Genomic DNA, 27,196 nt, shown 5'->3' with positions numbered 1-27,196 from the left:
ATTGTAAAAATGACTGAGAAAGTTCAGCTGCCTTCAGACGGTGCAGTGGGACAAGGACGTAATTATTTGTACATAGTGGAAGGTTTGAATGACAGTAAGTTCACAGAGTAAATCCTTCAGATAGAATGAAGAGAAATTTCTTTTGCCATTTTGCTGTATTTCTTTTTAATTAGAGGGAAATCGACTTTGTTTCTAGAAAGAATTGCAACATCGCAGTCAATTCAATTGTGCTTCATTTTATTTATATGTCTCTTTTGTTTTAATATTTTGCATATTCATTTTTATTTCATGTATATAACAACTTTTTAATGTATTTTTGTTTCCATTGTATTTAACTTAAGATATATTTTTGTAGTTTTCTAATTGTAATAAATTGAATGAATGAATGAATGAATAAATGAATGAATGAATTTTTAATAAATAAATAAATAAATAAATTTTTAATACTTACTTACTGGCTTTTAAGGAACCCGGAGGTTCATTGCCGCCTTCACATAAGCCCGCCATAGGTCCCTATCCTGTGCAAGATTAATCCAGTCCCTACCATCATATCCCACCTCCCTCAAATCCATTTTAATATTATCTTCCCATCTACGTCTCGGCCTCCCTAAAGGTCTTCTCCCCTCTGGCCTCCCAACTAACACTCTATATGCATTTCTGGATTCGCCAATACGTGCTACATGCCCTGCCCATCTCAAACGTCTGGATTTAATGTTCCTAATTATGTCAGATGAAGGATACAATGCGTGCAGCTGTGCGTTGTGTAACTTTCTCCATTCTTCTGTAACTTCATCCCTCTTAGCCCCAAATATTTTCCTAAGAACCTTATTCTCAAAAACCCTTAACCTATGTTCCTCTCTCAAAGTGAGAGTCCAAGTTTTACAGCCATACAGAACAAACGGTAATATGAAATAATAAATAAATAAATTTTTAAATAAATGAATAAATAATTTTTAATAAATAAATAAATTTTTAGTAAACAAATAAATACATTTTAATAAATGAATAAACAAATAATTTTTAATAAATAAATAAACAAATATTTTAATAAATAAATAAACAAATAAATAAATTTTTAATTAATAAAATATGTCTAGTTTGGGAAAAAATTATACGCATCCTGTTTACAATACACGTACATATAGACCTACTGAAACTTGTCTTACTCTCGGCTCCACAAGTAAAGAACCCTGGCCTCACACCACTTCCACACAGATGACAGTGATTGACAGGTCAGTTAGGGGAAGTTGTCTTGCTAAAACTTTCAGCTGTTGCCACGTTTGCGCTTGGCTTGACTCTTTAAATGTACTTTCTTTTGCAACTGGTTGGATTCTTTCAAAAATGGAAAATTCACAACACAGCATTCTCGGCGGTCTTCTGGCGGTATCTTTGTCCACAGTTTCACTAATTGGGGGAGCGTGTCAGTCAGATTTATGGCTTCCTGAATCCAACCCTGCAACAAAGGTTCTTTACTTGTGAAACCAAGAGTAACAACCACCCCTTCTAGTGATAGCCTCTATTAAAGACATTTTTTAACAATAAGTTACACAAATTATGTAGCCTGTATGTGCAGGGTGAATGGCAATACCGTAGGAAACCTGTCCAACTTCGAATTTTCCTGTTCTCGGGCATTCAGCTGCATAATAATAACAAAGTCCAAACTTGGATATCACAAACGCGTATTACTAGTCGACTGCAAGGTTTATAAGGCCAGCTGCAGGCAGATAAGATGACGCAGCACTGGCGGTATATAAGGGAGAGAATTTTCCTCGACGAGATTGTTGCTCGAAGAGTGTGGCATGAGCAGGACGGAGATGATGACCTCCACCGTTTCTGCTCTCTTGCTGGCAACCTGTTTTGCGGCGGTCAGTAGCCAGGGGCAGTCAGGCGATCCTCTGGTCGTCAGTACAGCCCAAGGCTACCTGAGGGGCAGTGTGCTAACGTCAAGAAAAGGAAGGACTATATATTCGTACAGGGGCGTCCGTTTTGCAAATCCACCTGTTGGAGAGCTTCGATTCAAGGTAAATAAAATCATCATACGTTAAGTTATATCTACCTATCTGTCTATCTATACTTACGAACTCATCTATGCTACCTTCTGTCGTTCTGTCTGTGTAAAATTTGAATTAATAGACTTTTATTTTTTATTTGGTTATTTTACGACGTTTTTTCAATTACTGTGGTTATCTAGCGTCTGAGTGAGATGAATTTATTGGTGGTGATGTCGGCGAAATAAGTCCAGGGTCCAGCGGCGAAAATTACCCAGCATTTGCTCGTAATGAACTGAGGGGAAAACCCCGGAAAAAGCCTCAACCACTAACTTGTCTCAACCAGGATTTGAACCAGAGCCCCTCTCGTTTCACGATTAATTTTCGTTATTGCAATCAGCACCATTGTCACAATCGTCATAAATCGATGCAATATTTTGTGGAATAGAACATTTTTACTCACATGTCAGTTGCCGACATTAAGGGTATATTAATATTAATACATGCGAAGTGAAAGGACTTCTTTTTGGCACTAGGGAACTTCATTTAAGTTAACCAAAACCATTCTCCTTTCTCTTAAATTTTCTAATGAGGACATTAACAAAATTTGTCTAATGGTATTGAGAGATTCATTATCCATTTTACACAATCACTTGTATAATACTATGCATTTTGTTTACTTCATTTCATTACTCTTCAATGTATTTTCATCTCATGTTTCTCCGAAATCAAATTGTACTTTATTTTTAAATTTATCATTGTTCCGTATTCTCTCCGCAATCATATTGTATTTTTAATTTAACCTCTGCTTTGTATTCTGGATCCTAGTGGTCAGCCGTAGATTTCGGCCAGATGTCACAAATTGTGGAATTTGTGTGTAGGTGAACGACCACAAATATTATCAGAAACTGCAGGCTCTAAATTTCTAAAATTTTATAAGAAAATGAACTCACAATTGGACAAAAATTACAAGGTACCACAACAAGACCTATTAGAACTTAAATATCTGATAAAAGTATAAAAAAAGGTTACCATTAATATTTTTAAACCAGTCCTATCAAAGTCTGAAAAAAACAAAAAAACAAAAAAATTCTGCAGTGACATCATTTGGTAACCATAACATTGTTATAGTCTCTCTGACATCTTTAATATTTTTCCTGCATGTAATAAACACTTATTTCTGAAAAGCAGACTACTCTCAGACATGTAGAGTTGTTTATTTTAATATAATTAATTTTTTATTTGTCCTATATAAAATATATTAAAATGTGCATAATGTTTTGTGACCTAATTTTTCTTCTTCAAAGAAATTGACATTATTGTAGTCTACCTTTTGCATAAATGCATGTTAAATGTGTACAAAATTTCAGAATTCTATCTCTAATTGTTGTGGTGTTATGAAATAATGTGTGTGAAAATGTTCACATTTTGGAAAATGTAATTTGGAGTAAAAAGTGAATTCTAAAAAATATTATTAGTAACCTTTTTTATACTTTATCAGATATTTAAGTTCTAATATGTCTGTTGTTGTACCTTGTAATTTTTGTCCAATTGTGAGTTCATTTTCTCATAAAATTTTAGAAATTTAGAGCCTGCATTTTCTAATAATATTTGTGGTCGTTCACATAGTCGGCAAAACTAATTCGTGCCTAGACTAAAGCCATTATAAATACATACTAGGTTCAAAAAGTTCCCGGAATTTGCTAGCATCATAGAAACAACGTACCTTAAACACTATTCTACAGCATTCCCTTCAAAATAGTTGCCTTCCGCAACAACACACTTTTGCCAACGCGTGTAGAGTTCCTGGAAGCAGGCCTGGAAGCCATTTTGTGAAACCCGTCTTAGTGCTCTCGTCGCGTTTGCGATAATCTCTTCAGCATTGAATCTCCGTCCTTTCAGATGACTTTTCAGACGGGGAAACAGAAAGTAATCAGGTGGTGAGAGATCAGGAGAGTATGGTGAGTGATCCAAAGCAGTTATGTTGTGCCTGGCAAGAAAATTCTTTACAATAATTGCGCGATGAGCAGGTGCATTGTCATGCATAAGGAACCAGTTGTTTTCTACCCACTTTTCTGGACGTTTCCTTCTCACTGCGTCCCAGAGGCGACGGAGGGTTTCTACGTACAATTCTTTCGTTACAGTACGACCTTCTGGAATGAACTCATGGTGCATGAGACCCTGAGAGTCGAAGAAAACTTCCAAAATAACTTTGCTTTAAGTGTGCTTAAATGCGACAGGCTCATGTCAGTAGATTTACTGGCATATGAAAGAACTCCTGCGTGACAAAATTCCGGCACATCCGGCGATGCTGATATAACCTCTGCAGTTGCGAGCGTCGTTAAATAAAACATAACATTTAAAATAACTTTGCCTTTGGAAGTGTCCCTAGGAAATTTTTGCTTCCGAGGAGATGTTTTCGATTTCCACTCAGATGACTGTCGTTTAGGGACTGGGTCGTACAAGTAGCACCAGTTTCATTTTGTTTAAGAAATCACCATCTTCATCAGCCATACTGATCATGTCCCCAGCAAAACACAGAACTTGATGTTTGTACTTTGCTCTGTGGACATAATTACAAAATGCGACGAACAAACAAAACACTATGATAAACAATTGCCTACAACTCAAAACCAATAATTGCCATTATCAACAAACTTTAAGGAAATGACATCATGAATGTTACCAACAAAACAAATGTATAATATCCCTTGTTATATATTAATACGAAAAATGGTAGTAAAATTCCGGGAACTTTTTGAACCTAGTAGTATATGTTGAAATAATGCGATATGAGTGTCTTTTTTTGTGAAAATTCATTTTGTGTACATGATTTCCAAGCGATTTCTTTTATGTGCAACAATGTTCGAATACGTACAGTACGAATAGTTTATTTAGTGTGCGTGAATTCTCGACCCTTTTATCACTATCAGTTTTCTTCGAAACAGATTTATTCTAACTACCTGATAAGAACAACTTCTACTTCCCACCAGTGACCTCAAAGTTTGTAGTACAAAATGCATTTTCTTTCCTTTAAGACGACCTTCAATGCAATGTCATTAATTCTAATGACAACCCACATTGTTTACCAGGTAACAGTCTATAAAAATGCTTCGTTAACGGAAACACGTCTTTATCCTTTAAGATAGCTGAAACAGTAACCCAGATTATTTTATTATTATTACTGAAATCACTATGGCAGCAAGCACATTTGAAAATAACATTATCTACAGGGACATCATTTTATTTTTACTAACATTTCTAATATTAACCTGGTTATACCTTTGGATCAACGATTAAGAACCGGAAACACCGTTTGCTACCCCCTTCCAAGACTGGAGTTCGATGATACTGGCGTAGTATACAAACAAATCATTTTACTAGGTATAGGAGGGAAGAAAAGTAGTTCATCCATTTACGTAAACTAGGAAATATCGCTATTTTGAGTTTGATAATTTTCATTAGGTTTTTATTTAATCAAAATACAGTACAGTATTAACAATAAGTGTTTTTACTCACGAACTGAGCTATCCATGCGAACGTATTCATTATGCAGTGTATATTATACTGTCCACAGCACATTAGCGTACAATATAGAGAATGAAGTTAAATTGAAAAATAATCATAATATGGATATTTAAACACATTTTTGAAAATGGTGGCCGTTCATTTCTAATGTGCATATTATCGCACTATAGACTATTGTATGTAATTCCAATTACCAGGTTCGTACTTCGTATCAGTAACTCATGTTGAAATAATTCTGACCTACTCTATAAAAGAGACCTTACGTACTGTAAATTCAATCTTCACTTCTGCCCGATCCGAAAAGATAAAATTACTCAGACATGCTATCTACTGTCCGTACAAGTGGTTACGTCGCAGCGTCGTAGAAAGGGAGGAAATCACGTGACAGTTAATTACTTAACGAGGCCCTTTCATTTAAGTTATTTTAAACAATTATATGGGTATAATATTACGTAGACGTCCAATTCCTAACAGAAATTAATGTTCTCAGAAAAGAGCTAAGACAGCCCAGCCACTAGCATTTACAAAGAGGCGAATAGAAGCAGGTGGGGAAAACCGGGATGCGACGTAGGTAAATGGAAAATTAATCAATATTGAAACCTCTTTCGTCACTGGAAAACGCGAACATATTTTTGGAACGTACTGTTTACTATGACTGTATATGCGGTCTTGGATCTGTGAGGAGGACGGTTGAACTTCATTAGTAGAAGGGGTGGAAGTGAAGTACATTAAAAAACTCAGGTACAATAAAAATTGAAGTAAAAATAAAATGATGTCCCTGTATTACAAATTCTCAAATAACTGAAAGAGAATTAATCCCGTTGGCCACCGATGATGCGATATGCGATATGTGATACTGTACAATTATTGCTGAATCAGCTGAGGGAATCAACTAATATTGAGATGCAATTAATGATAATTTGTGATCGCCGGATAAGTTGCGTGTTACGGTCAACGTGAGCATTGAGATGAAATCGCTATCGACACGTCATTATGAAGATCCTGATAGGCAGATTCAATTCAGTGACACAGAAGGGAGCAATATTCAACCTAACGCCTTAACAACACTCTTATTGGTGTTCGGAAATATACATTTGTGCGAGATCGTGCGTATTTGCTTGGTTTCCGCACAAAACCAATTCGCGGTAAGTCTAAAATTCCACATTCAGTATTCCCAACCTAACACACACAACAATATCCCTCTTCTTACCGCTTAAGTGACATATTGATTTTACTGCTTTAGGTTTTTAACATATTATTTTTAGAGACGTTCAATATAGTAATAATTATAAATTGGAAACTTACCACTGCAATTTCACCTAAATTGCACTGTTAATTATTGTTTTTAAATATTTGCAAAAATTAAGTAAACTCTACAACTCCACTAAAGTTACTACATTCGTGATGCAAGTAACATTAAGGAAGCCGTGAAAAAATCAACAAGATTCCAGATGCCGATGTTATTACTGCAATATGTTATATAAATAATATTGTTAAAATATTAAAATGAAAAATAAATCATTACATAACCTTACCGTTTGTTTTAAGTTCACATTTATGGACTGGGGGGGGGGGGGAGACAGACGTATATCACGGCTTGCTGGAGTATAGTAAACACAGAAAACATTTTAAAGCAACAATGTTGAAGATAGATATTTTTGTTTTACAAATTTGCAGTCATTGAACAGAAACCAAGATGGAGATTTCATTGCAACTAATTAGACATTCCTCTTTGAGGTATGTAATAAACGATCTTCGCACAAAATAATGTACGATACACGAGCGGTATGTTTTCTTTCAATTCTCGGAAATTAAAAAAGCTCAACTACGTTTCGCTTTTTCAAACTTTTCCTCGAACATGAAAACTTCAACATACCGCTCTTGTAACGCATATTACTATTGTTATTCTTGACTTAGGAAACCCAATACTAATTACCTCATGGTATGGTATGAAATTGATTTAGGATGAAGAGTGGAACAAGTCCGTGCTCACTTAGAACTCTGCTACTTACAAACTTCGACGGGGAGAGAAATTAACGGCACATTTTGCCCTCAGTCAAGGACAAGCCTTTTGCACGTGCCGTAAATCTACGACACTGAAATTCCAGCCATCTGAACGCAATGTTGTGTTCTTCTCTGTAGTGAGTTTCGAATCCTCTTGGGTAGTCCTGGATCATGACCACAGAAGTGAAAACCAAGCATTTTACATAACCCCAAACACAGAAGCCTAATCGGATTTAAATCCGGTGACATAGGAGGCCACAGTACAGGTTCTCTTTTGCCTAGTGAATATCACATGAACAGTTAATTTGAGGAAAAATATATATTGGACCTTTCTTCTTTCAGTTTGTACTTTTCATCTGTAAATTATAGACTATTTCTTTTGGAACATCCTGTATAATCCAAGTACTAGTCCACACCTGTGGAGTAACGGTTAGTGGATCTGGCCACGAAACCCGGTGGCCCGGGTTTGATTCCCAGTCGGGGCAACTCACCTGATTGAGATTTATTATGGGGTTTTCCCTCAACGCAATATGAGCAAATGCTGGGTAACTTTCGGTGCTGGACCCCGGACTCATTTCACCGGCATTATCGCAATCTCATTCAGACGCTAAATAACCTAAGATGTTGATAAAGCGTCGTAAAATAAACTACTAAAATAAATAAAATAATCCAAGTACTATTTCACATAGGTACAGTAGTGGCAAAAAAAAAAAACGGACTGACCCTTGTAGCTGATACCAAAAAATCCTGTGCTGTGTATTGTGTCAAACTGTGGTAATTTCAATATGGATAGTAAAGCCAGAGGTATGTACTGCTACTTAATGTAAAAATACGCAGTTATCTTTGCCGAATAGAGGTAGAAATGTAATATTGATGCCAGATGAAAATAAAACTCTCAAAGGTTTTTCGTCCGTAAGTTTGAGGCACTGAAGGAAACAAAAGACGGTAAGAATCGAACAAATGCAATACATTTCATTGTTACAATTAATTACACAAGATGGATGTGTTTTGTAGCTAGCAAAATTTGAATCTGTGACTCTGAAATCGGCTACAAGGGTCGGTCCGGTTTTCTTTGCCACTACTGTACATAACTTGTATCATTGATTTCTATGAGTAGGCCCCTCAACCGCCTGACTCGTGGGATGGAGTACGGAATGCTACTGAAGACGGATTTGCTTGCCCTCAACCAGAAGCCGATACAGAAATTCCGACATCAGAAGACTGCCTCTTCCTGAACGTCTATACCACAGAGGTATGTCTGCTCTTTCTTACACACCATCTTGTTTGGAGGGCAACGAGTCTTTGGAAATAGATACTGTTAAGAGTCAATAAGGTGATGGAGCAGTAATTGAATGTAGATATAAAAATAAATTTATCTCAATCTATTTCCAGCTCAAGTGTCTGGACAGATACGAGATCCATACTATATGCGGGAAAATATGTTGCAGCGTTGACTGTAAAAATCAAGAAACTCTTATTGGGTTCCTCATAATTACGAGTGATGAAAAATTGGTGAAATAATGACATCGAAACCGGGAGTAATCCGACAAAACCTGTCCAGAAACGTTCTTGTTGACCACACTTTCCATTTGAACCCCATGAGGTTTGGATTCGAGTCTTTCCACATATAAAAATGATACTTTAGCAACATTAATAATAATAATAATAATCATAATCATAATCATAATAATAATAATAATAATAATAATAATAATAATAATGCATGGTAAGTTATGTTCACACTATGTATGTATTGGCTACACTGCTATGCTTTGTCACCCTCGTATATCGGCAATACTGCCACATTCAAATTTTGTATTATTATTATTGCATAATAATAATAATAATAATAATAATAATAATAATAATGGTGATGATAATAATAATAAATAGTACAAAGATTAATGTAATCTAATGTAATTCAAATACGATAGACGAAAATGCTTGAAGTTCTTTCAGCCTGAATAGTAAAATTATTATTCTGGAGAAATATCTGAGAAAATTATAACATAAAATAACGTACAAGTCATAGTACAGTCTTAGAAAAAGTTTTGCCACAGAGATAGGCCTACTTAAGTCCCAAAAAGGAGGCAGTGCGCATGATCAGAGGACGAGCGACCTGGTTCACAAGAGAACGACTAGTTGAAGTAATAAAATTAGTTTTGTTTCGTTGTATGTCTGATTATGCGCACTGCCTACTTTCTGGGACTTATAAAGGATCTGCGCGACAAAACTTTTTTCTAAGAGTGTACATATTAGAAATTGTGAAATGTAATTTAGAAAAAATGTATACAGAAAGAGTTTAAATTAATCTTAAAAACAAATAAACTTTTCTATTCGCACGTGATTTCCTTTTATTAATAAGTCACTCCATCATTTGAATGAAATCAGATGTTATTTATCTCTTCAGCTTCCAACCAATGACAGCAATCCAAACCGATCTGTTCTGGTTTTCTTCCACGCTGGAGGGTGGTACAGTGTAACAGCAGCAAGTTCCTTGTATGGACCGCAGTACCTCATGGATCAAGACATCGTCCTCGTCACAACCAATTACAGACTGGCTGCTCTAGGTAAACACGTGATCAGAACGTGATATTATGTAACGAAACCCTCGCGAGTAAAGGAATGAAATAAACTTGACTTTTAACGATAAATCGGCCGAAAAATTTTGAAAGACTAAAAGACATATCAATTTTGCCTCTGATTAAAATAAAACTTCCATCTTTAGAGTTCTATTGGCCCAAATGAAACATACTTTATAGCCCTACGGCTATAATGTCTTATAAAGAAAAAAAATATATACATATATATATATACATATATATATATATATATATATACACTTCTGTATTATATCCAGGTATTGGAAAACAGGCTTATCCCTCAGCTGAACGAATGGTTCCCAAATGGGCAGAAATATATTTTTATGCAAGATGGTGCACCTTGCCACACTGCTAGGAGAGCCAAAACGTTTCTGGCTTCCAAAAACATTCCACTTTTGCCATGGCCAGGAAACTCACCGGACTTGAATCCCATTGAGAACGTCTGGGACTCGTAAAAAGAGAGATGGCAAAAGAATTTATTACTACCAGAGTTCGACTTATTGAAAGGCTGACACATGTTTGGAATCACAATGAGAGGATCCAGGAAGTAATACAGAAGTGTATTGTAAGCATGCCAACGAGAATTGAAGCTGTAATTAAAGCGAAAGGAGGTCGTACGAAATATTGAAATTTCTGTAAAAATGAGGTGTGGTTGGTTATTTATCAATATTTCTTGAATTAACGTTGTTATAATTGTACTTTTACTTAATATTGTTTAAAAATTAAATATGTAATGTCAATTCTGCTTAAGAAAGGAAACCAGAGTTCCAATGAGGAAGTAATATGTAAAGTATAGTGAAAATGTCAGTGATTATAATAATGTGGCCAGGTACTGTATGCATGTATGTATGTATGTATGTATGTATGTATGTATGTATGTATGTATGTATGTATGTAGTACCAGAAGTATTAAGAATGAATACTCTTCCCCAGTGGGTACGACGATAAACCTCTGTAATATGTAAAAGAAAGTCTGAAAGAAATATTTTGTAAGTTTGGTGATATCCTTTTGCTCGTCATCTTTAAGTAGGCCCATATCACTTCCAAGGCTCTGAAATTCTCTCCCTGACCATGTCAGACTGTCGGACAACATAACAATTCAAGTATACGAATAAGTTCTTTTTCGTGGAATCGCTTGCTAAGCACTTATCGAGTTGTTTAACGTAGGCTCAAGCCATAATAGATACAATAACTAGGTTAACAGACACATTATCAGTTTTACCCTTAACGTGTTCATCTGCTGTCCACGTTTCCCTAGCAACGAAGTATTTATTTATTGTACACAATAGTTTGCCATATTGTGAATTCAATGTTGTGTTGATTTCTGAAATTATGGTTCTCACAGCAGAGGAGAAGGTGTTTATTGTCGAGCATTATTTCCAGTCATACGGAGTGGGGCGTCAGAATGATTTACTCCGCATGACCGGAAATATTGCTCGACAATGCTGTGATAACCATAATTATTACAGAAATCAACACAACACGGAATTCACAATATTATGTCTATTATATATGACGATAAATAAATACTTCGTTGCTAGGGAAACGTGGACAACAGATGTGCGATAATTTCAGTGTTTTTTTTTTTTTCGCATACCGTATTTAATTACATATTTTGGATTTTCAGGATTTCTAAGCACTGGTGACGATGTTCTTCCTGGAAATTACGGAATGAAAGACCAAGTGGCGACATTGCGCTGGGTACAACAGAACATTGCAACGTTTGGGGGTAATCCAAACAGCGTCACTATAGGAGGCTACAGTGTGGGTGGAGCCAGTGGCTGGTTCCATATGATGTCACCGATGTCGAGAGGTATACTGCCTGCGTTCTTGATCATTGTACAGGGTGTTTGACTCAAGCCATTTATAAATTGTTTTAGCATCACGTACAACACGACTAGGGGTAGACACTTTTCGTCGTTGAAATTCTTTAACTCGCAGCGCTTGTATTTTAGTTTTAATAATGATTTCTAGTGCCGAGGTCATGGAAAGCATAGGCCTCTACTTCCATGCCCCCCCAAGTGCCATCATGGCATGTAACGGGGATACCTTTACCTTTTTATATGTATATATACACACACACACACACATACAAATTTAAAAAAAAACATTTGAACGTAAGGCACGTGATGAAATGTTTTCTTCCGTTGGCTGATCTACAGTTGTTTTAAATTGAGTTAATCCTTTCAGGCATTTGGCTAAGAAGTTCATTAATTCATGTAAGTGACCTTATGTAAAGATTCATCTTTATGGACGAGGAAAGCTTAATACCGGTAAAGACAATTCGTTTTGGTTCTTTATAGTTGAGTTTCTGAGATTTACGAAAAGTTTAACAATCAGTTTAGTTATAAAATGAAGATAAAAGGATAGCCCGGGCAACGCCGGGTACTTTCAGCTAGTGAAATCATAATGTTTAGGCAAAAATATATCCTTTACTACATTCCGACGGTTTTATAAATTCGTTTAGGCCTATACCGGCATATAGACTGCTCCGTATCCAGTTGAATTTTTATCTTATCTTATTTATTTGTTGATTAATTAATTAATTTATTTATTTATTTATTTATTTATTCCTACTTTTCGCTGTATTCTATAGAATCTTTACTTTAACCCTCATTACACATTTCTGATTTACACCAATTCTGCTCTCAAAGGCTTATTTATTTATTTGTTTGTTTGTTTGTTCTGCTTGTTTGTTTGCTTGCTTATTTATTTATTTATATACTTATTTATTTATTTTTTACTTATATTTAATTATTTACTTATTTATTTATTTATTTATTTATTTATTCATTTTTTACTTATTTATTTATTTATTTTTACTTATTCATTGTTTACTTATTTATTTATTTATTTTTACTTATTTATTTACTTATTTATTTACTTATTTATTTATTTATTTATTTATTTATTTATTTATTTATTTATTAACTTATGTATTTATTTATTAACTTATTTACTTATTTATTTACTTATTTACTTACTTATTTATTTACTTATTTATTTACTTATTTATTTATTTATTTAGCCTACTTATTTATTTACTTATTTATTTATTTATTTACTTATTTATTTTCTTATTTATTTTTTACTTATTTATTTATTTATTTACTTATTTATTTATTTACTTATTTACTTATTTATTTACATGTTTTTTATTTACGTATTTATTTATTTACTTATTTATTTATTTATTTATTTAGTTATTTATTTATTTACATGTTTTTTAATTACGTATTTATTTATTTATTTAGTTATTTATTTATTTATTTACTTATTTATTTATTTACTTATTTATTTATTTATTTATTTATTTATTTATTTATTTATTTATTTATTTATTTATTTATTTACTTATTTATTTATTTATTTATTTACCTACTTATTAATTTATTTATTTACTTATTTATTTATTTACTTATTTATTTATTTATTTACTTATTTATTTATTTATTTATTTACTTATTTATTTATATACTTATTTATTTATTTATTTATTATTTATTTATTTATTTATTTATTTATCCATCGATCCATCTATCTGTCTGTCTGTCTATCTGTACGTTTGTATATACATGTACTCGTTTTCATTTATTCGTTTATTTATTTATTTATTCAAGCAGATATGTATTATGTACTTTCAAAATAATGTGCAAGTAATACAAATAATCTGTTTTGACTCCATGATCTCTCTCACACTCAGGATTATTTCATCGAATAATTTCCATGAGTCCCTCCATCAATACTTTCTGGGATTTGAACAATAATCCTATGGACCAGGCGAAAAGACAGGCTGCTTTACTCAACTGTCCACAAGACACTTCGAAACAAATTGCAGACTGTCTCAGAGGAAAGAAAGCGCAAGATATTGCAAGCACATTTAACGGCATGTTGGTGAGTATTACATTTTACATTCCGGTGAGAACGAAATATGAACAATGCTTGAGAAGCAATTACTAAAATCAAGTAATAACAGTCTTAAAAATTGCAATTAATATTTTAATTTATTCATATAAACTAGCAGAAAAAATACATTATGGTTACCATAAAAACATGTAGTGGTTAGTTATATTCAAAGGTGGAAATATACCAGATCAAATGACGTAATCCATGTAGTTGATGGTGGTTGTTGGTGTCGAGAAGGTAAATGGTAACGACGACAGACACGATGATTTTTTTATTTCTACGGAGGAAGAGCCCGAAGACTAGCACCGCAGATAAATAGAAATGATGAGTGGATATAATCTACAGTAATAATATAATCGCTGTTCGTGTATCCAGATTATACGGTTTGGAAATTTTCAGTATGTGATTCTTCAGGTTATTTATGAGCACATAAAATATAAGAATTCTTAACAAGCTATAATCAACAACGTGGATTTACGCCAAATGAAATCTCAAGATTTTAAGGGCAGTTACAAGACAAAATACGACCGATAGATTGAAACAAATTTGGACAATCATTTCACGAGGTAAACACAATGAAATGTCGCAACTCCGTTTGTTCTGTACTTAATATTGTATTCTTATACACCTTATAAATAAAAGTGTTAATAGCTGATTAAAATTACTGTTTTAAATTATTTTTATCCTTGCATTTTTGGTCCCGATTAAGCCGGATAGCCTAATCGGACTTCGCTACACTTTTTTTTTTTTGTTAACTCTATAGTATCTACTAGTGCTTTATGGTTGTGCTAACAGATGGAGTTACTTGTCAACAATGTGACGCTGAGACTTGTGTTCAGGATTCGCTACACTTGGTAAGATAAACTTCCAAACATTTTTTCTTTTTCAGGATTGGGGTTATGATCCACTTTTGCCTTTCACGCCTGTTGTGGAACAGGAATCCACGGAAGAGCGCTTCCTCTCTGAAAGTCCAATGAAAATATTACAAGAAGGTAACTTCGTTAATGTTCCCTATATGACTGGAATGAACAAAGATGAATTCAACTACAGAGCTCTTGGTAAGTTTCTCACTTGAATTTAATGTAGCCTAACATTAAATCAGTATTGAAATTTTAGTCTTCCCGCATTCTTTCTCGAGACGAATCACATACCAAGTACAAATTAAAAAACAACATAATATGAAACGCAGAATGAATCTCATTTGTTCTTCCAAACTGAAAACCATTTTAGTGAAAACTTTTATAAATTCATGTTAGACCCGAATTCGTCAGTTTTAGATACTTACGTATCATTGATAAAATAGCTACGACACACTTATCAATTGTTTATTTTAGTAGGTTATTTTACGACGCTATATCAACATCTTAAGTTATTTAGCGTCTGAATGAGATGGTGATAATGCCGGTGAAATGAGTCCGGGCCCCAGCACCGATAGTTACCCAGCATTTGCTCATATTGGCTTCAGGGAAAACCCCGGCAAAAAAACCCACCAAATAACTTGCCCCGACCGGGATTCGAACCCGGGCCACCTGGTTTCGCGGTCAGACTCGCTAACCGTTACTCCACAGGTGTGGACCACACATATCAATTTGAATCGTAGAAATAAATGAAGAAGTTTCTGCGAGGTCTATGGGTAACGTACGGGACTCGTGCCGTGTTCTGTAAATTCGTTGTGGCGTAAGTTCGAATCCCTCTTGAAATGGTTACCTGATTGGGTTTTTTCCCAACTTTAAAGCGAACATCAGGTAATCCTATTGATAATACTGAAACTCATTTCGAGTTTCCCAATTCCGCCAACGCTATCAGATGCCCTCGCAATTGGTACAGTGCGGTTAAATAACCAATTTTAAAAATAAAAGACTTAATGAACATCTTGTAGTCTTTGGTTGTGGTGGGGAAAATAATGAACTTCTTTGTTCTTGTACTAAAAATTTTATCTATAGTAATCTCAGACCTCGAGTGACATTTATTAGGATCATTTCGTGAATAAAATAAAAATTTAAATAATATACCCTAAAATTCGCTCACAAAATGTTAATAAAACTGTATAACCTATTCAGACATTGTGAAGTCGAAATAGATGAATAACGATTACTGCATTAAAGAAATTGAATGTTATTCAGTAATGCCAATTGAGAAAAGCGAAATACAGGTTTAAAAATGTCAATTACATATACTGCGCTTTTGTCTTTTTATTATAAAAGAAATACGTTTTCATTATCTGCTGAAATCATAATTTAATTTAAACATTTTATAGTGTAATTACAAATAACCGGATTAATAGGCCTACATTAATTAAATGAACAATTGTTATGAAGGAGTGTCATTTTCTTTAGATACAATAGAATGGAATTAGAAGATGAAGAAGTAGATGTGGAAGTAGGATTTCGCACTTTATTTAGTACAATGGAAAGAGTTGGCGACACTGACTAAACAAAAGAACTGTGATTCGTTGGAATTCAGAATTTCATTGGCTGAAAATGGAATGACGTCATATAAACGAAATAGTCCTCCAAAGAAGGATTAGCCTATCTTCCAACATTAATATTATCCATAACTTATGAACTAATCAGTCATTGTCCACATTTTCCAGACACTTATTTCAACGAAAAAAAAAATCTACGTCTCTCCTCTAGATCTTTGAAATTAAATAAAAATGCAAAGGAAAGTACAATGCGATAATTTACAATTTATTTTCCACAATAGAACTATAACGATATTTATTATTATTATTATTATTATTATTATTATTATTATTATTATTATTATTATTATTATTATTATTATTATTATTATTATAGATGTGATCAACAACAGCTCTTGGGCAGATGACATGTATAACAATTTCGAGACAGTGTTTCCAATTGTCTGTATGTATGAACAAGGAACAAACAAATCTCGGACAGTTAGCGGTGTCTTCAAAGAACTTTATCTGAATAATGAACCAATAACTCTACACTCATTCGCTGGTCTTGGCAATGTAAGTATGCACCTATTAACCTGTGTATAAAAAATTTGTACAAAAGTGATAAGAAAAAAATTGTTAACCACAAATTATTTCTTACGTGAAGGTATTGAGTTATTAATATTCGATTTCAAATAAGAGGCCTATTGTATACAATTAATTGTCTGCGAATTCCTTAATTTTTTATGTTTTCTAATAGTCCTAATTTCCTATTAAAACTATACTTAAGCCCCTTGTACATGTAATCTATATTTAATTTAGGCTTACCGTTTGGAAGCTCCGGCTTTTAACGAAAATTTAATTATAAACAAATGAAACAGGACAGACAGAAAGTAGTCATCAAGCACAATAAGTAGTCTTTCTGCTCTCCAAAAACTGTTGTATTTAATTATATCCAGCGGTGTGAAATTGCGCGATGTTTTGCAGAAAGAATCAATTATTGTAGGATTTTGCTTCAATTTTTTAAGTTTTCAAGAACAAACTCGACATGAATGATTATATGATCTTCTTCACTGATAATTTCTGTAATCGCAGGTTACATTTTTTTATATTTTTTTCCACGCATTTTCCACACACTCTCTCCCTACTTGTATTTTAGCCATTTTATCACATACTGATGCTCTTTCCTTTTAAAACTTTAAGCACCAGGTAAACAGTCCTATAATTGCTTAAGACCCATTTTGTATTCCTAATAATTTACATTTCTCATTTATTTTGACATGAAAAGGTCTTATGTTAAATAGTCCCTTCTACTCAGTTTGACTTCTAGTCATAAAAGGGCTTAAGTGCGGCTATTTTTGGAAATAATCAAGAAAATTATTAAATGAGCAACATTACCTTTTTAGAAGAAATATAAACAAATAATATCCACGAAAAACCTCTTAATAAAAAAAAACTGTATAATTGACACCAATTTCAATCTTTCTACTGCTCTCCTGAAAAGTATAAAATTTGTACTTAAGACCTTTTTCCTCCCAGCCACAGTTTACCTACGTTATTCACCCATACCGGCCTACATTAATATTTTCGGGTGTAATTTGGGCTATCAGCTTGTAGTGGGTTAGGGAATGGGAGGGGTAACTGTGAGGAAGGTTCTTCTTGCGCAAACTTTGAATTTTGATTGGGCCGTAGGAGGGGTTGGTGTGTGGAAGAGGGAGGGGAGAATGCATAGGGGTCGAGTCAGTGGTTTGCATTCATAGGTGAAGGAGTGTTTTGATTATGAAGTCTGTTTGGTTGATGCCACTTGTTTTTTTTATGAATGCGTTGTTTGCTCCAGGCCTGTTTTGCTACTTTGGTTCAAGAGAGTTTGGTGTCGACGGGGAGAAGTTGCCAGATCGAGTAGGCTGCTTATTTCCTATTTTGTTGGGTTTTTGTAGTTCGACATTTTGGGCGGAAGATGCATTTCTGTCCATGTTAACTACGATCCACCGCTTATTGGTTCAATTTAGAGGGGAGTCGTGGGTAGGTGGGCCAATAGGTGACGTCGTGTGCGTATTGTTCCAATCATACTAGCGAATTATTGGGGAGGGAAATATCTGCCACGTATGTGTTGAACAGGGAGTAAGATATGACATTGCTCTGGGGACTGCTCTTCTATTCAGGAGATCCCAGAAAGTTCGTCCTTTTCTTGTCTTACTTGTCCGTTTAGCAGGAAGCTGGTTCATTTGTTCTAACGGAGTCTAAAGGTAAGCGTTCACTACATCGTAGGTTCGTTCCAACAAGCGGTTCATGGATCAGTTCATGTAAGGTCCCTGTATCATCTTATGCGCATGCGTTAGTTGAGCATCTGCTATGGGATTGAAACTGGACTGGACGCTGTTGGAACGCTTTCGCGGATCGTTATGTATTAAATCCAGAGATGCTATAACTGTGATCATCTTTGCTAAGAACGGGATGCTTATTATTATCGTTTTGCAGCTAATTCGAATTGCAGAAAATAGAATTTCGATCATTTTCTATAAAAAGATGACAAAAAATATGGAAGGCAAGAATTCCGCTAATTCAATGTCGTGTACTGGGGGACTCTCATCTAAAAACAGTTCTTTTTTTTAATTATTAATGTATGTACGTTATTTATTACACTTTTAATCAAAGCTGCATGTTGAAATTGTAATTAACTATTTCAATACCCAAGTAATTTCCATTCACTTTCTTTTTGGCGAAAATTTAAATTAAATCTCTAGTTTCATTATTCGTCTGCACTGTCACTTTTCATCTTAACCTCACTGATGTGAACAGTCGATCATGTCTTTCTTCAGTATCCAGGAGACGTTGGTGAGCTTATGCGCATGCGCGTCTTGCTTACTCTTCCGTACATGCCTCAATCCACGGACTATTTTTGACCGTTCCGAACCCGTGTCAAAAGCTTGTTAGAACGCCCGACTGCAGTACATGTTTCCGGTTCAGGACTGGTTCGGATTGTGTTGGAACGCTTTTTCTGTACTGCGCATGCTCACGATGGTTACGGACGGTTCCTGACTGCTGTTGGAACGAACCTCGTATCGCACTCATCGGACGAATCGCACGGATCGGAAAAAGACTATCTTTGCTGTAATTGTTATGTAACCGCGTTCACTACATCGTATCGCACGCATCGCCTCTCGGCAAATCCGTCCACGTTTCTCGGATGGGCAACTTTTCCGATGCGTGCGATCATGGCCTTCTTTAATAAATCAATTTTAATTGGTCAACTGTTGCTATTATGTTGTGCCATGTTCAGTGTCGCTCCAAAATGGCAGACGGAAAACTTATTTCGCGTGTAGAAAATTGCGAAGAATTATATAATTTGAGGCGTTCCCATTACAGTAATCAAGTCGTTTTTTGCAAATATATTATGTAATCAATATTTCTTTCGTTTCTTCCTCTTCAATTAAGACGCACGAAGCAATTACAAATTCTTATTCGCTAACAAACGTAATTAATAGACCTAACCTCAACTCCTCTGCTTTCAGTAATGTCAATATCGTACGACGTCATGTTTTAAACAGCTGATAGGGGAATCCGATGAGGCGATGAGGCGGAGCCGTTACAGTGAACGCATTGCACTTAAAATATCCGTTGAGTGCGATACGATGTAGGTAGTGAACACTTACCTTAAAGCGACCACATGGTGAAATGCCAGTGGTTCCCAGTTGGTGGTCCGCAAACCCATCATGACACTAATCACAAGGAAAAACTTCACTCATGAAGTAAGACCTTTCCTTACAGATTCAGTATTATCCTGTCGTCAGTTGAACAAACTTTTGTTGTGTGGTTGTGTATAGTAGCCTACTTGGCATGCTTGAACACTCTCACCAAGGTAATTATGTGAATATTTATGTTGAAGATGAAATTAAGACATTAATAAATACGGGTATGGCGATGTTGGTATGAAGAAGTTACCCCAGTTCAATATAATTGGTTTGTTTTTCGTCTTTTTCAGCTTTACTCTGATGCTTTCATTCGCTACGGACAGGACTTGATTTCCAAGACGGTTGCAAATATAAGTAAAGAACCAGTATATTCATATCTGTTTGAATATCAAGGTCGTTACAGCCACAGGTACTGGCCTGGAACTAAAACACCAATTGGTAATTTGAACCTCATTCTCTATATTCTATACTAAATAAGAACTAAATAAGAATATTTTAGTCGATCTGACTTAATTGCTGTACGGTATGCAAAAAAAAAAAAAAAAAAAAAAAAAAAAGAGGCATGTTGAACCCAATTTTTTGGTATCAAAGACACCAAAAATTCTCATTTCCTTTAAAATATAGAAATGTATTTTCTCAGCATTACAGTCTTTACTCTGTGGTTTATAGGAGACACATTATAATTGCAGGTGTATCCCATCACGATGACCTGATCTACTTATTCTATATATCACTCCTCTTCCCTGAGTTCAAAACAGAAGATCCTGAATCCCAGATGGTTGAGAAACTCACAAAATTGTGGGCCAATTTTATTCAGACTGGGTAAGTGTACAATGAAATTAAAATTTTTGAAACTGAATTTTACCTAGAAATTACGAACTGTATTTCTAAACTATAATAAAATAGAAAATTCAAGTTCACTTATTACACACAAACAAATATAGCTAAACTGGAGAATTCCCACGGTATCTTTGAACCGTGCCGTTACGTTTAGCACCAAATTTAAGTAAATACACAATCTTGCCAACATAAGAACACGACGTCGGTGTGTGGCGTCGTTGGAGGGAGAAATTTGTTTATTTTCTCTCTCTATCTCCTTCGATCTGAACATTACTGATAGCACCACTGTTAGCTACAAGGTATATTTGCGCAAATTGAAGTAGGTAGATTACGTGACTTATTACGTGACTTAAATGAGAGTCTCGGGACAAAACAGTTTTGCTATATTTCGTTTTTTATTAAATGTTAAGCACAGGAACGCCATTTCGTAATTTTATTTAAGAAACAAGGCAAACAAATTATCTTTGCATCAAAAACGGATGCTCCCTGGACCAAATTATCGTATTTTATAATTGTTTGAATGCAACAGAAGCCAGAAGTCTTGCACTTGACTAATGCAGTGAATTATTTAAGAATATAGTCGCGAATTTTACTACCACCATTTCGATTGTGTTTTGTTTGACACGGCTCGGTACGGCCCGGTGACTAGTGGCCAGAGAGTAACGTCGACTATCGACATTGCACTGCCGTGGGTATTATCCAGTTGTTCCCAAATATAATATAGGATAATATTCTATATTTGAAACATTTGATATTTGAAACAAAAAAGTTTAAAAGAACAGTTTTCCTTGTTTTTCCTTCCTTTTCTAGATAAAAATTGTTTTATAGTTCCTATGAAACATTTCAAAGCCTGTTTTGGGAAAGTCACTGATTTAATATGGCGATTATAAACGCTGGCGATGATCGTCAGGAAGTGGTTTCTTTATCAGAGTACATCGCTGTCAATTCTCATTTGTTTTGCTGCCATAACTCGATTCAATACTTCTACATGGCCTTCTCTAAATATCGATTACTGAACATGTATGAATTTGCTTCAGAAGCAACCTACAGCAATCTGCGTCGCGTCCAATGATCTACATTGGCGATCTTCGCTGTAAAGAAACCGCGCGCATTCATTTTAACTGCTAGCAACTCCGGGCAACAATCGCCAGCGATGATCGCCGCAAACAAACCGCAGCTTAAGTTTAAGTGAGCAGAGTATTATGATACAAAATGATTGAAAGAATTTTAGTTTTGTCTTTGAAATATGCAGAAATTTGATCCGAACAAATATAACTTTTCTCGTTCTGAAAAGGGATTTTAAAATGTTACATTTATTTGGATCAAACTTCTGCACATTTATATATTATTATTATTATTATTATTATTATTATTATTATTATTATTATTATTATTATTATTATTATTATTATTGAATTTCCAAGTTTATAGAACCCTATTTTACCCGAAGTTACATTAGGGCTGTATTGAAATCATACATATTATAGCCCTGTACAAATAGTTACATAAAATATAATATATTATACATATATAATTATGACATAAAATATACATATTACATTAAATGTGTATGACAATGATATATAATTATACTAAAGGACAAAACTAAAATTCTACCAATCATTTGCCTTATTATCAAAATACACTGCTCTCTTAAATTGGCTGAGCAATTTGGGAATTAAATTAGTGACTTTCTCGAAACACGCTATGACATGTTTTGGCATAAAACAGTTCTTTTATCTCAGAAAGGAGGCAAAAACGAGCAAAATTGTATTAAACTTTTTTATTTCAAATATCTCAAGGAATAATCCCTGAAATTAGGTTCATCCTTATACTGTCGCAACTGAAATGCCCTAAATTCATCGGCCTGTATCTCCAGGCGTAGATGACATATCAAAATTAAACTTAACCGCATTGAAAGCCATTGAAAAAAAAATAATCAAAACACCTCCACGTGTGCCCCGGAAGTCATAGGAAGAATGCGACGGTACTAAATTTCACGCCAAATTGCCTGCAGCATGTTTGGTGTTACTGTCGCCATGGCAACTCTATTGAGCTCACGTAGCTGCCTCAAGGTTACCGCTGTGGTCGCATACATTTTGTCCTAGACTTACCCCACAAGAAGAAATAAAAAATTCGAATGGATTTGCGGGGACTTCTTTCAAATACGTCGGTGATGGTCTGCACGTTATTTTCATATGTTTTCGGTCGGCCATCACCATGCCTCTTAGTAAAGAAACATTAGGAAGTCCACACCTGTGGAATAACGGTCAGCGCGTCTGGCCGCGAAACCAGGTGGCCCGGGTTCGAATCCCGCTCGGGGCAAGTTACCTGGTTGAGGTTTTTTCCGGGGTTTTCCCTCAACCCAATACGAGCAAATGCTAGGTAACTTTCGGTGCTGGACCCCGGACTCATTTCACCGGCATTATCACCTTCATTTCATTCAGACGCTAAATAACCTAGATGTTGATACAGCGTCGTAAAATAACCCAATAAAAATAATAAAAAAACATCAGGAAGATGACTAGCAATGCCCTCACCGGAGAATGCTGTCAAGTGTAATCTTGTGTGCGACCATTTCTGGCATAATGAAAATAAGCTATCACTAGCCAAATGTATTTGAATGGGATAGTATTTAAAGTAAAACTTTTTTTTCAGTAATCCAACTCCTGAACCACAAGAACTTCTGGACAACGTGACGTGGCACGGAATGACTTCCAATAATCTTTACTATTTAAGTATCGATTCACAGTTGCAGATGGAAGAAGGAATGTTTCAGGACCGCATGACTATATGGGATCAATTCTTTCCACCTAAATGATTTAATATCATGAATATATTCTCAAATGTTCCGAGTTAGTGTGTAAAGGAAGAATTAGATCTCGCAGATCTTATGGTTAAATACGCAAGCTAGACGTCACATATTCTTTTAAAATATTCATGTGGCAAACAATCTTGCAATTGAAAATAAAATAAATGATTCATTACGTTAATTTATTTGTCATTGCCTTTAAAATAAATTCAAACCTACTCGATTTATAGGGGTACAGAAGGGGTATAATTCTGTATCAAATAACACAAGTGGTAACGTGAAGTTACAAATTAAATTTATGAATAATAAACTTCAAAACACAAATCCCAAAGAAAATATAGATAGGCCTATTATCAGGGGCGATTTCTCAGGGCATGCTATGCTTGCTGCGCAAGCCCAATATTTTCGTAGAATGTGTATTTCTCAAAATGGGATTACGTACATTAAAATTTATTTTGATTTTTGGAATATTGTATAGGCGTAATACCATCCGCAGGTTGCACACCGCAAGTATCGCAACGCTTACTCGTTTCTCGGAGCTACAGGAAAGACGTAGAAATAGCGAGAATATGATGCGCGCGCAAGTGCCTTCCTTCTTAGTCCGTCCTAGGCGCACATGCTTCTGTTATGTGTTGTTTGAAGCTCTGGTCCGAGAGCTACACCAACGACTATTTAACGTTACACAGATCAGTATTGACAGCGGGAATGTGCTGTGATTTGCGAGTGCAATGTAATTGTGTGAGCAGAATGCATGTGTTAGCTGCTGCATGATTATTAATTCTTAAACACTAATTTGAAGTATTGCAATGAGTTCGGAATTGTGTTTATTGAAACCTTATTATTAAATCCATTTTCCCGAAGGACTATTCAAGAGAAGACAGACATTATAGAGAATATGTGCGCTCGTTCAGTGCAGCTCAATACAACAATGTGCATTGGTTGGCAGGGTCGAAAAAAAAAAATTAATAAACTGTTTTGTTGGCCATGTTTGTTATATTATATCGAACTTCTACATCTGATAAGCAATATGATCCATGACTCATAATGATTTCATAATTATAAAATAAATTATTTATGTGGGTCTGATTATTTTTATTAATTATGAATTATTATATCCTCCCATCTTCCCTTATGAATAAAAGAGCAAGCTTAACTTTCGTGACTAGCATTCGCCCCTGCCTATTATTATATTTTAAAGCGCTAGAAGACTCTATATTTATAAAATAAAGTTCAAACAATATGGCCGAAAATGTTATTGCTATTCACTCTCGACGCTCATCACCTTCCAATCAAGGCCCTGGAAAGTTGTTTTCGTCGTGTTAGCGGAGTGCGGGCATGCATTATCGTGTTGCAACGCACTTGATGTAGTCTTTCGGGTCGTTTTTCTTCAATTGTGGCTACAAGGCGTCTGAGTTGTTGGCAATAAATATCAGCAGTCATTGTTACATTCCTGGGAACCAATTCGTAGCATACACGACGCCTTCTTTATCACACTAGACGCATAACATCATCCTTTATGGATTATTTTAGAGGCAGGCAGGGAAGTTCGAGATGACGCCGAGATCTAGTAGGCTCTGAGGATGGTGTGATGAAGCACCGAAACAGCTGTAAGCCGCACAGACTTACATAGTTAACACGAGTAAGTCCGCTACTTATATTCAAGTGTTAAAATGGAATAATAACAATAATAATGTTATAAAACTGACAAATCCTGTAAATAATGGGTAGGTCTATTCATAATATCTTTTAAGATTGTCAGATTGGCAACGTAAAACCAAGTTCTTCCCATCATTCCCAATCGGAATACAGCTACAAGCGGCAAACTAAGGCCCGATTGTATAAAACTCCCTGACTAAAGATCAACTTTGACCGAAGATCGAAAAGTGAACCGAGTTCAGACACTTCTTCTATTTTATAAAACTTTTCTGCGATCAAATTACCTTGGTTCAAATCAAAGACGTTTTATAGTTCAAATGCAATCTAAGTTCACGTGAAAAGGATTTGGCAACATCGCATAAACAGGTAAAATACGTGATGCGCGGACCATGTTATACAGGTTTGTTCAGTGTTGCCAATCTAGCGACTTTAACTCTTTTTCAACAATAATTTCTTTTAACTTTTATATTGCTTAAATAGGGATTTAGTGACCTTTTTAGCACCCCATAGTGACAAAATTTAATCTTTCTTTGTTGATAATGAGAAATCTAGCAACTTTACAACTACTTTTTCGCGACTTTCCGTATTACACTCTGTTGGAGACACTGTTTTTTTTTTGTCAATATAAATAATGGCGGACAATAAGAAGAAGGTTGACTGTTCTCCAAGTTGTTATCATGTTATGGTGTTTGATACTGCTAAACATAATAAAGCTTTATAAAACGACAATTTTCGTTTAGTAATACAGTTAATTGAACATTTATGAATGTACCTATCATATCCATTAATAATTAATGGTTGTTATAAACATAATATAATTATAGGTTATGTTATTTGATACTGCTGAACACGATAGAGCCTTATAAAATATAAGAATGTTTGTGTATTAAGGCAAGAAATTGAAAGAAATATATATAAATGTACCTAACATAAGCTTATCTATTAATATTAATAATAATGGATATTTTATTTGCACAATCTGTCACTCGTATATTTCAAACAGAAAAGAAATAACTGAACTTGGATCATCTAACTTAATCGGAGAAATTTCTTCAGTCAAAGTTGACTTTAGTTTGAGACAAATTAATCTCAGATTAGACTTTATACAACACAAAATTCCAAGTTCAGCTGAAACAAGGATCAATTTAACCTCTGATCTAAGATTAAATGGTTCATACAATCGGCCCTAAGAAATTTCTATGACACAAAACTTCCACCGTAAACCCCCCTCCCCCAGTGTTACATTCTACCACATTCTTCTGTCAGTCACGTGGATTTAGTCATTTGTAATTACTCCAACGAATGTGATACTTCCTCACTCCCTTCTTATTTGAAGACTAAAATAGACCCAACCTTCAAAATATTGTGAATTTATTATTAGTATATCTTGTAAGTTTATTTACAGCAGTAGAAAATGCCTGAAGTAGGCCTACGTATCTTTTGAGTGGTTGCAGTTTCCTGTGTAAAGCAAGATAGGCCTACATGTAGCCACTCGGTGAGATAAGTAGGTAAGTTATTATTACTTAGCCTATATATAATTTATATGCGTGTATAATTTTTCTCAATTATATTAGATCCAAAACAAATGTGAAATAAATTTGTTGCGCGACAGTCCATGGAGACTAAGGCCGATCCGAAAGCTGGTCTCACGTCCACTTGCCTCGTGGCTAAGGTCATCAGTATTAATTGGGAAATTTTTGTTGTGTCTGGAGAGAATGAGAGAAATATCACGTTGCCAGGATAAGTATTTTTATTGCTTTGAC

The 27,196-nt window shown here is 34.8% G+C and overlaps 1 protein-coding gene across 1 annotated transcript; it reads left to right on the top strand.

The window, feature by feature from the left end:
- The first annotated feature begins 1,766 nt into the window (after positions 1-1,766).
- Positions 1,767-23,956, top strand: LOC138708760 (esterase FE4-like). Its single transcript, XM_069838915.1, has 10 exons — positions 1,767-2,021; positions 8,638-8,772; positions 9,931-10,090; positions 11,751-11,936; positions 13,827-14,017; positions 14,919-15,087; positions 16,831-17,009; positions 20,416-20,563; positions 20,815-20,947; positions 23,624-23,956. The coding sequence occupies exons 1-10, from the start codon at positions 1,800-1,802 to the stop codon at positions 23,784-23,786; spliced, it is 1,686 nt and encodes a 561-aa protein (XP_069695016.1). The 5' UTR covers positions 1,767-1,799; the 3' UTR covers positions 23,787-23,956.
- The last annotated feature ends 3,240 nt before the right edge of the window (positions 23,957-27,196 follow it).

The sequence above is a fragment of the Periplaneta americana genome, chromosome 11 (assembly GCF_040183065.1).
Source record: "Periplaneta americana isolate PAMFEO1 chromosome 11, P.americana_PAMFEO1_priV1, whole genome shotgun sequence".
In the NCBI taxonomy this organism is placed as follows: domain Eukaryota; kingdom Metazoa; phylum Arthropoda; class Insecta; order Blattodea; family Blattidae; genus Periplaneta; species Periplaneta americana.
This window is presented reverse-complemented; position numbering and strand designations above follow the sequence as displayed.

Excerpts from the sequence above, each read along its gene's own strand:
- LOC138708760 (XM_069838915.1), top strand. The coding sequence starts at position 1,800 with ATGAGCAGGACGGAGATGATGACCTCCACCGTTTCTGCTCTCTTGCTG. Across the intron at positions 15,088-16,830 it reads ATTCAACTACAGAGCTCTTG|ATGTGATCAACAACAGCTCT; the intron begins GTAAGTTTCTCA and ends TTATTATTATAG. Across the intron at positions 20,948-23,623 it reads GCCAATTTTATTCAGACTGG|TAATCCAACTCCTGAACCAC; the intron begins GTAAGTGTACAA and ends CTTTTTTTTCAG.